This window comes from Papilio xuthus, unplaced genomic scaffold (genome assembly GCF_000836235.2).
Source record: "Papilio xuthus unplaced genomic scaffold, Pxut_1.1 DF825928.1, whole genome shotgun sequence".
NCBI lineage: Eukaryota > Metazoa > Arthropoda > Insecta > Lepidoptera > Papilionidae > Papilio > Papilio xuthus.
In genome coordinates, this window is record NW_013532721.1 from 6,943,847 (window position 1) to 6,955,256 (window position 11,410).

General features: G+C 34.3%; 1 protein-coding gene across 1 annotated transcript; it reads right to left on the minus strand.

The window, feature by feature from the left end:
• Positions 1 to 2,127: 2,127 nt before the first annotated feature.
• On the minus strand, positions 2,128 to 5,463 carry Cpr73D (Cuticular protein 73D). The gene is made up of 8 exons (XM_013322283.1): positions 5,287 to 5,463; positions 4,833 to 4,970; positions 4,337 to 4,518; positions 3,880 to 4,084; positions 3,594 to 3,695; positions 3,317 to 3,504; positions 2,947 to 3,180; positions 2,128 to 2,493 (listed from the first exon to the last, which is right to left on the minus strand). The coding sequence occupies exons 1-8, from the start codon at positions 5,427 to 5,429 to the stop codon at positions 2,174 to 2,176; spliced, it is 1,512 nt and encodes a 503-aa protein (XP_013177737.1). The 5' UTR covers positions 5,430 to 5,463; the 3' UTR covers positions 2,128 to 2,173.
• Positions 5,464 to 11,410: the final 5,947 nt, after the last annotated feature.

Sequence of the window (11,410 nt, forward strand, 5' to 3'; positions counted from 1 at the left end):
CATACTGCGTGACCTATTTTTTTAGTTTTTTCTAAGTTTTTTAAGACCTAAATTACTATTGAATTATGAATTATGAAAAAGAACAACTAATAAGTACGTGACTAAAACTTGAGCCACCCCTCCGCTCCTGTGACTGACCGTAGTATTTTAAAGACTCCGCTGCCCCCCCCCCTCTCCTTAAACCGGTCACGTAGTGTGGGTACGTTCCCTAAGGTAAAGTAATAACCAATCTTAATATGTTTGTTGTACTTTGTAGAAAAATATACATCGTTTTACACAAAAAAAAATACGGAAAAAATAAACTATTGACGCAAAATATAACATAATTTATGTTCATAAGAATGTTAGCAACATATTTGTATGACTGAGATGTAATAAGGTCGACGTACTACAAATTTATTTGGAAAAACGCCAGCATACTAACAGTGTTATATATCTAGGCTTCTTGGAGCCTAAGCACCATTTGGCAAGCATGTTATATAAATCAATGAAAATTTAAGCCGCTACAATTTCAGGCAAAATTTAAATTGCAAACAGTAAACGAACATTTTCTTTTTAGATTTGCAAATCAAAATTCCTTTGTACAAATTGCTGAAATACGTTTTGATGGATAAAAATCAAGCGGCAATGACTGCATTTGTGTTACATCCAATTTTATATACAACGTCCGCGTAGAATTAAAAATAAGTAGCCTATGTGTATTTCCAGACTATGACATACATCTGGGCCAAGATACATCAAGATCCGTTAAGCTGTTCTGGAGATAGCTTGTAACAAACATCCATCCATCCATCCTAAGCATTTGCATTTATAATATTAGTAAGTTTTTAATTACACAACAAGTCGTGGCCTAGAGGCTCATTTCGTCGAGTTACAATTTCCATGCAAAATCTAAAGTAACAAATGCCGAAACTTAAACTCCGACATCTCAGCGACGTAGACCAATGCATCAACTGTCAACTTACCAAGATTATTTTCCTAAGCTGTTATAAATTGTATAAGAAAATCATCATGACATAAATATTTATAATAAGAGTCTACGGAAATTACATCGTGCTAATTCTAGTATATGTTAATAGAGTTCAATTAAATACATAAACTAATGTGGGTAGTACGTAAATTGAAACGTTAAGGTCAACAAACCCATGGTCGTCTAATGGACATTGAGGATACACATCTAATAGATAGAAATTCATTATTTTAGGAAGCTGTCCGTAGTTTTCGATATTTTACATGTGGCAACATTGTTCTTAAGCCAGTATGAGACCATATTTTAAAAATAAAAAGATCAGCTGAGCTTTCGTACTCAAGGAAGCGATCATGAATACTTATTAGTTTGGTATTCAGAACTTGAATCTTATATAGAGTGCATGTCTCGTTGACACGCTGCCTAAAGCCACTACTTTATAGTATACATAAAAATTTTGCGGATATAAATAATATTGAGAATATAGTGCTTCCTGACTAAGTTAGCAGTACTGAAATTATTGGTTTTAATTTATTTTTGATTAAAGAGAAATAGTTGGGATTTTGGTTAGTAAATAGAAACTTAACCTAAGGGTTGTGGTTGTGGCTAGACCCTTGTTGCGTGTTTGTTTAACAAGTTCAACCTAATGAAATACACAAGGAGATCCGCATTTGTTTGAAGAGATTGAAGCCGTGTGTAAACAGCCGGTTTGCTGCAATTGTATTTAAAAGGTATATTGCTTTTATATTTTAACAGGCGCTTTTATAACATCCAAGAAACCTACCAGTATTTATATGTAGTACTTTTAGATCGACTTATTATTTTTACTTACAATATTATTGAATAATATTATTGACATAAAATTAATTTTTTTTTTACAAAATGAGAGTATTTTGAATAAACATTTTATTACATTACATTGTTTAATTAATTGGTACTAAGCCGGAATTTAATACTTGTAATCTCTTCCGGACTAGTAAATTGTTCCTAAACGTGTCGTTTGTTTTATGTTATGCGGACCCTTTTGTCCCTTTTCTATTAATCATGTGAATTAAGTTGATTTTCGATATTGTAGACTTCGGAAACAAATTGCGTATAACAGGGTACAATTAATTAAATATCATTAAAATATAAAAATATTTATTAACAATATTTCCTTAATAATTTACATATCAGGTTTTTAAGACCTTACAGCACCAGCAACATTTAGTTTTGTTCATTCTCTATGGCTTCTGACGGTGAAATTGGTTTTGGTCCGAACGGATACAAATCTATACTTTGTACATGAGCTCTGACCGCTACCCCGGGTGGTATACCAAAATATTTTTTACCTATATTTTTAATTATCGTGGTTCCCGGTTTCGTTTGGTGTTCATCAAATCCTACACCAAACTCTGCTGAATCAATCTCGTGAGTTTCACCTTCAAAGTCAATATCATGATCTTTATTCGTCTGTGAAGGTTTAAGTGGCACATAAGGTCTCTTCGTCGGCCTAAATGGCTTGCTTGTGGGACGCCACGGTTTGCCTGCAAGGTTTAATCATTACTAAGTTCTTTGTGCTCGTGATTTACGATGTGCCAGTGCTGTAAGGTGTTGGTGTAATAAAAACCAATTTGTCCGTGTACAATATTTATTATTGCGATCAAGCATATGTTCATATAATTCCACATGTGCACACTTTTAACCTTCGTGCTATTGGGATTGAAACTCGTGATCTTGTTTTCATAGTTCCGTTAATTTATAAATATAGTCTATATTTTTACTGCATTTCACTACTAAAATTAGTCTTCTTTATCAATCAGAAGTATCCATTTTAGTATCCTTCATTTCATGACTTATTTCTCCCTAGATCTCATGATAAACATTTACATTGTAACACTTACTTAGACCTAGTTTATTAAAAACAAATGAATGTAACATAGAAATAACAAGATCACCAACATCAATCAGATGGCATCAGCAGTGCTATACGTTATCACCTGGTCCTTGTGTGGGCTGAGGCCCTCCATAGCCTGAATCCTCATCCACGAAACTCGCATCTTCACTATCTGATCCTTGATTATAAGAAGGAGGTTGATTGAAACTTTCCCCGGGACCTTCATCGCTGCTTATAGGACCTGCTTCGATATCAGGTGTACTGCTAGGTCTTTCTTTATCAGAAGTTGTGAATGGAGGAGGTTTAACATGACCTGATGCAGCTGAACCATCCGGTCCTGAAATACAAGATTTATTGATATCTCCACAACCAAACATACGTATCCAAATATACAATCTTTTTGTAACCTACAAAACCTTCGATTATTTTTAATGAGAATTTTATAGTACTTATAGAAGGTACATGGTACTAACCCTTAAACACATCCTCGCCGGCACTTTCATCTGGAGTGAAGCTGGCTACGCTAGGCCCGATGGCACCGTTTACAAAGTCAGGGTCGTACGAGCTCGGTATGGTGGGGAAGAATGGGGGAATGAAAGGATCTTTGCTATTCTTCACAATACGATAACCGATACCGGGGCCAGCTATGTAGTTCACAGTCCTGAATGTAGAAAGCATGAGAAAATCTGGTATTTACAATTACTTCAAGGAAAGTTTCATCGATAGACAAGAAAAGTTTTATCTACACACCTTTGCACACCTTTGTCGTCTAAAAATGTGTACGACCCTCTTACATTTCCTTGTGAGTCACTACTTTCCGATCTTCTCTGATCAGGACCTGCTGATATAAATCTGCAAAGAAAAATTAAAGAGAACTTCCAACCAAAAATTAATACATACAGAACTAGGTATCTTTAATGTAGACAATGACTAAAATTCTGGTAGCTGTAAATATCCTCTTGCTCTTTAAGTTTTCTATAAAGATTTTAGTTGTAAAGAAAACGTCAATAAACACAAATGTAGTATAATTTATCACCTGTAAGATCCGTCTAAGCCGCGTTGGACGGCAGTGCGACCTCGGGGACGTGTCTCACCCCGTACTAGTGGCGCGCGGTGGAAGGGCGAACCTATCACGCTGGGATTATCCGGATGGGAAGACGACACGTGGAAACCCGTGTCACGACCCGCCACGTACGTCACGTCATGACGCTCCCCCGCGTCATCCACAAATGTATAGTGGCCTAAGAAAAAACGAATTTGTATAACGTATCAATGTTATAAATGAAGAAACAAAACACGTCGTTTCAAAAATAAAAATAACTATAAAAGAAATTCAATCTACATTTGTAGATTTACGTTTTACATTCATACATAAGCAAAGAGCTAAGTTCTCACTTGTACTCGATACGATGTTACGTGGAAATACCCTTAAATGGTTATACACAAATACAAGCCTAGTTAAATTTGCATAATAGATAAAGCCTTTAACGAACCTTTAACATCGCCCCTACTGTCGGCATTTTCGTTTTTCGAATATGTTCTCGTATCGAACTTGAAGGAATAACTCGGATCTTCGTTAGGATCGAAGTAGGGGTCATCTTTGTTCCCTATCGGACCCCGAGGTCGTTGATCCAAGTCAATTTGTCTGTGTACGTTTGGACCCTTTGCGCGGAACCTATGAAAGTTGAAATGTAAAAGTTAGTGACAGAAAATGCTGCAAATACGTAACTGGTTGAGGTGGGTTCTAAAACAACCCGTGCGTGACTTTCCTGCGGTGCGGCTGAAAACAATAACATCGCAAACAGATTTACTGAACACACCTTACAAACAGAATATCATAAATTTATTGAAAATAAACTTGAAGTAGTTTAAAATAAAATTATTTTCAAAAGCGATTTAACAACAAATACTGAAACTCGCTCGGATTTTATACAATCATAAAAAGCCTTAATGGGGAAAAAATGTTTATACAAATGTGTACCACTTTACCCTCTAGGTCCGGCGGTATAGATGGTTTCCTTGACAGTGTCGCTAGCGGGGTCCCGGGCTCCAAACCTGCCGCCCACTACGCCATTCTGGTTACCCCTTGCCAGGTGGTAGCTACCACCGCGATCTTTGTTCGCGTACCTGTGCAAAATTGAAAGGTCACTTAATTATTTTTTTTCTTAATTAACAGAAAATTAAATGATTGCTGAGTGCTACTTTTTAATTAAATCGAACGAAGTCTTTTTTTTATTTTCTTTCACAAGATAAAATAAATTTGCAAACATTGTTTAAATTGTTATAGTAAATAAAATATTAGTCCAAATTTTAAATAGAAAACTTCATCATAACATTACAAGATGTAAGTATATTAAATTTAACTAAAAACATTAGACGAAAACACCTACACTATTATCATCCTTTTGTTCCTAAAAGGAAATTACAAACAACATAAACTCACCCAAAATCGAAAGAGCCATCTGTATTAACATTATTAAAGTCCCCATCGCTTGCTCTAGACTTGCTGGGTATCACCTGAGTCCTTACTAAACTGCACACACACAAAACATAAGCACTGAATACAGTCCACGACATTTTGCACATATTTCAGTATATCATTTCACGTTGCACTGTTATGTCTAGCATATGACTATGGTGGTAAAAAACAAAGAGCTGTTTATATACGGCGCCAAAATGAGCGTCCAGCGAAGCTACTACGCGAGAAAACGACCGGACGGCATTGTTATTAATATTAGAACAATGCTACATAATGCGATAAGCTAGGCGATAGCGAAGCGAGTAAATCAAATAACATCTTTTATAAATATTATACTGCAACGGTCAATTTTAACAAGACGAACTTCTGTATCTAATAATCTATACATTGCGTATTTTAGGGAGATAAAATGTTTTTTTAAACATGCCTTTTATTGTTTCTAAACAAAAATGATTCGTTAAAATAATTTAAGTCGTTACAAGTGAAATTATGTAATCAAATGTTATTTAGCTTAAAAGAAGCTTTACAAAAATATTGCATTAAAATTAGCATGTATCTTGTATACCTACGCTTTCTCTGTGTGCACATTCTTAAGTTGGCGAAGATGCGGCAGGTTGAGATATGAGGGTCGCGGTATCCTCTACGTCTCGACCAGGAACAGAATTTTATTCTATTGCTAATTTATTTATCTTGCAATAATATGGGAACTACAAGAATAAATACATCTCTAAAATTCTTAGGTGTAGTTTTTGAACAACAGCCTTTCAACAAACTGAGTCTATAACAGGCAAGAAAACCAGCAACTTCTTGCTACGAGAAGTGAAAATTGAATGTACAAACACACAAACCTATAATACAAACAATCATGTTAACATTCTTCTTCTTCGAAGTTACAGTCTTTTCAGATTGGTCGTGCTCACCACACTAGGAGTAGAGGTGCCTGGTAAAGCGGGTCACCGATACTTGATGACCACGACCAGTCATATTAACATAAAAACCGTAAAAATTACGTCCCTAGAGACAAAGTTAGTATAGATACAATTGTTCTTTTTGAACTTTGAAAACTCTAATTCTATAGATGTAACAACGTCGATTTGAACAAGTTTATAAATTATTATAGTTCGCAATTGTTTAATGGAATTCGTTAGAGTAGGTGTTCATTATCGAGTCAGTTATTAGACGTCCGGTGTTTGTGCGTCTTCCGCATGCCCCAGCCTTGGATATGTTGCACAATGCCTAATTGAGACGAGTTATATTTCTTAATGCACATATCCATAATACAACGATATCCAGTCATCTCATTGTTTTGTTTCATTTATTAATTTTTACACTAACAATTCCTACTACTGTGAATGATGAAGAGTTTTCTAAATAAAAAAAATATCACTTAATTTATATTCTAGTCTCTTGGTTTGAATCTATTCATTCTACTTAAAGACTGTTCCTAATTGATCAATTAATTCGTTCGTTAACTCTTTAATATATTTACATTAATGTAGCTAGACCCTAAAATGTAACTATATTTTGTTGAAGCCTAGCCTAGTCCCTAATAGTCTTGATAAATCATTAAAAAAAACACGTAAACACCAACGGCCCAAATGTAAAATGGAAACAAAGCAATCAATGTCCGTTCCGGTGTAATCATCTCGAATCATAGTATCGAATTGTACTCACTGAAATGTGAAACTTTTTTACAAAGACCCCTGGTTTAATATATTATCCAGACAACTTACACTTTGCCCACGTATCTTGTTATATTGGACTACATCATTTCCATATGTCCTTCCGTCTGAAGCATTGTATTCAAGTTCGCCTGCTCTTCTGATATATTGAATAGCTTCAAAGACCAAATAGCATATGTGTTCTTGCAGACTATGTTTAACATCTATGCCAAATTTCCGCGAGAATCATGCAGTCATTCTGAAGATGCCTTCTAATAAACATCCATCCAGCTATACAAACATTGGTATTTTTAATATTAGTAAGATATAAAGAAAGAATAGCTGATGTGCCTTAATTCTATAACATTATTTTTATCTTAATTGTATTTCTAAATTTCACTGTAACAGAGATATATGTAAGTACATGAGAAGGATCCAAAGGAAATTACTTTATCGGTTTCTGTGATGTATGACAGGTGCGAGAGAACTGACCCTTCTCACTCCAATCATAATAAATGATAGCTTCTTGCAGATTTATTGTTATTCCATATAGAAATAGTATCGGAAAATTGCGGTATAATTTATTACATATGTATTTTCATATAAAAACTTTTTTTTATTTTACTGTCGAAACGATGCTAAATTATAGGTGGACAGGAATACAGAAAAACTACTAGAACCAATTGCAAAATGACAATTTATTGAGCAATTTCACTTTGGCTATTGGCCAAATACAAAAGCGGTAAAGATTTTTATTATCGAACAATAACCGTGTTCGATGTGAAATATTGTTTAAAAAGACCTTTACCTATTTCTTTCGTATGTGTAATTTGAAGAACACGTTGTAGTGATGAGGCGCAGGAGGAGTAGGAGGCGGAGATCGAAGGGACGCACAATGGAGCGCGTGAAGGGCATCTCACATCTTCACGGTGGCTGCGCGTCCGGTGCTGCTTGACCCAAAGACTAGTGCTAGGGTTACCGATTCAACATTCAATCTGAATATGTGGATGGTCTCACCAGGCTGATCACCCAAGAAGACTATGACTATTTGGTTGTAATTTAACCAGACAATAGATTTAGTTGGACTAGATTCGAGCATGATGTTGTTGGCACCACCTACTTTTCAAGTATATTAAATAATTCGGACGTCAGTTTGCTTACATGCAGTAAATTGATAGATCAACATTTGCCTCAAAAACATTTAAGAACGTTCTCATTTTTCGACTTTAAAATACGCCCTAATTTTGCCATAAATCTGTTTAGTATAGTCTACTTTAAAATTATGTCTTCTGATATTTTTAATTAGATAATAATATTATTCGAAATGGCAACCCTAGATATTGGACGGTTTTTATAAATAGTTATCTTGTTAGCGAGTCAATACGGGCCTTCAGTATAATGGTAGGGGAATAGGGTTGCCCTCATTGTTTTTTTCGTTTTATAAAATTTTTTCAGCCTTACGAATCGTTAACAGCATAACTTATATATATGTATATATATCGTTCTGCAGGACCGAGAGCTGATTAAAGGCTTTACCATGTTAAGTAAAGGCTGAAATTTCTCTTCCTACTGAAGTTTTGGACAAATTAATAATTTATACCACTTGATTATTGAGTTTCTACATACATAAAGTAATGAATGTAATATCATCTTATATATTTAAATGAGCAATTCTTGTATGTATATATATATATATATACATATAATTGGAATCTCAGAATCGGCTCCAACGATTTTCATAAAATTTAGTATACAGGGGATTACGGGGGCGATAAATCGATTTAGCTAGGAATCATTTTTAGAAAATGTCATTTTATTCGTGTTTTATCGATAATCAACTTAAACATAAACTAAACTTTTTCTATCGGTAAGATCGAAAAATATTATTCATATTTCGTCATTTTATTTATATATGTTTAATTCGTACTTAAATATAATTTTCAAAAAACACAATTTAAAAAAAAAAATACCGGTCATCCAGGTACTATTAATTAATGTTCAAAATAATCATAGACATACAAATATGTGTACGTTCCTGACAAAACAACAAAGCACTTCAATCAGCTTGATCAACGAGAAACCATAAAGCTTGAGAACTTTATAAAAAATCTCTAGTCTTTTACAATCCTGGCAGTCTTGTTAGTAAAAACCGATGTAATTAATGATTTGGAGGTAAAACTTATCATGTATATTAACTCTATACAATTGAATTTAGTATTCAAACGGATCCGCTAGAGGTCGTGGGACACAACGTAGATTGACAATGGTAGATAGCGATCGACAATTTTGTTCGCGCTTTACGGCCCGTGGTTTATGAGTAGGAAGTCTCCGGCTCAGACAATTCTAAATGCGTTTCGGAACTTGTGTGTGATAATTCATAATTATCTTTGCCACTGACAATGTTACACCCGTAATTTGGACAAGGAACACATTCATTTAGGATTTTTTAATGTTACAAATTATTAAATTATTGTTTTTAAGAAGTGTAAGGATTGTGATAAAGCAAAATTTAAAACAGAATTTCCCGCGATTCATTTGGTTTTAAACCAATAAATTTTCACTTTCTAATTTTCCCTGTTTTCTTTTATATTCGCCCGTTCTCCGTACAGCATATGTTTGGTACTACTGCACCAACGGTAGGGCAGCAGCGCGGGGGTCCCTTACAGACCCCACCCGCCGCCCCGCGCGCCCTACACTCTGCTTCTACCAGTTGCGCCACGCCATTGCGCCCGCCGACATACTTGTCAAAGTTTGCATTACAATCTATTCAGATATCATACATAACCAATGTATTATACATTAAATGCAATCAGTGACTTTTGTTTCTATATCCAATTCTGATAACCACAGGAAAGTTTTTTTTATCTTTAAATTAGTTTATGGTGTTACAGGTCACTTAAAAAACTCTAAACTGATTTTTTGCCTAAATATTGTTGTTTATTGTTTAAAATTCCATTGACGATAAAGTCATTAAAATCGGGAAATGAAAATGCGTGAGAGAGAAGCTCTCGAGTATGAATGTTGCGGGCAAACCATCGAATAAATTAGATGGCCGATAACATTGTCGGCTACGAATTTACATATTTTTTTTAGTTTAGTAGACTAAGTAGACATTGCCTAATTACATTTTTCTTGAGCATTAATGAGAACTTCCACATATTGTCTTGAGACCAAGGTGTTATTTTTAACAATGAATAACATTATATCTGAAATATTATATCCTGTAGTTAGTGTTGCCTGTTCAATAATTTATTGTCGGTAGAAAGGGCATTCATTAGTCGACCTTAACATAATTTTTCACAATTCACATGTGCTGTTTAGGTTAGGGTTTATCTTTAAATAAATGCACGAGTAAAACATTTAATAGAAGATGCTTTAAGGCATAAAAGCAAATGCTTAGGGACATAGCCCGACTATTTACTCATCTCAGAATTTTACAAAGCGACGCCTGCAATATGTTTCACACAATCTCTCAATTTATGAACTTTGCTATTTTTATTTTGATAGTAAACCTTATTAGGTTTACTTAAAAAATAATCAAGTAATGTTAGGAAGAAAATCCGGAAATGAGCCAGTGTATTGACTCAACCATGGCCTTACTAAAATATCGACGTTTGTGTCATCTCAGATTCATTCTGACACTAGACTTTATAACGAAAGCACGTCATTCGCGCCAAAGGGTTGTGATTAATAATGTCTAAAATTAAGAATAATCTTCTGAAACTTAAGTTGTCTTAAAGTAAGTTGATATCTCCTATCAATTAAGCATAATTTTATTAAATGTCGCAAACGCAGTCATTGTCTGGAGCTTGTTAAATTGAAATAAGAGAAAGCCTTTAATGGATATAAGGTATAATAAGCTAAAATTAACAGTAGAGTTCATTTTAGTATGAGCATTAGATACATTGACAAAGACACTAACAAAACAAATAACTAACAGATTGACAATGACGTTAGCTTATGGCTGATAGTTTGAAGTAAGAAGTTTACATCAGTTTTTATCCCCAATGATTTGTAATAACACCATTACAACAAATAGTCACAATATATTCATTTCTCCAGCCATTACACGGCTACATATTATAAAATTGTTTGTGGATGTAAATTTTACTTAAGTGTAGTTTTTCTTTAATATATCTCAACGTCAGGCTGCTCTGCATTCATGAAGATTAATCAATCTCGACTACTAAGCGATGACATAAGATTAACAAAGATACACAGACATATTTTAAATATATATAATATTATATCTTACTAATATTATAAATGCGGAAGTTTTGATGTATGGATGGAGTTATTGGATGCCTACAGAACAGCTGATCGATCGTAATGAAATTTGGCACAGATGTATAATACTGTTTAATAGACCACAAAGATGTTAAGTTATTTAATTGCACGAGGATGAAGTCGCGGGTGGGATAAAATAA

Excerpts from the sequence above, each read along its gene's own strand:
- Cpr73D (XM_013322283.1), bottom strand. The coding sequence starts at position 5,429 with ATGTGCAAAATGTCGTGGACTGTATTCAGTGCTTATGTTTTGTGTGTG. Across the intron at positions 3,696-3,879 it reads GGCTTAGACGGATCTTACAG|ATTTATATCAGCAGGTCCTG; the intron begins GTGATAAATTAT and ends TTTTCTTTGCAG. Across the intron at positions 3,505-3,593 it reads GACGACAAAGGTGTGCAAAG|GACTGTGAACTACATAGCTG; the intron begins GTGTGTAGATAA and ends TTCTACATTCAG.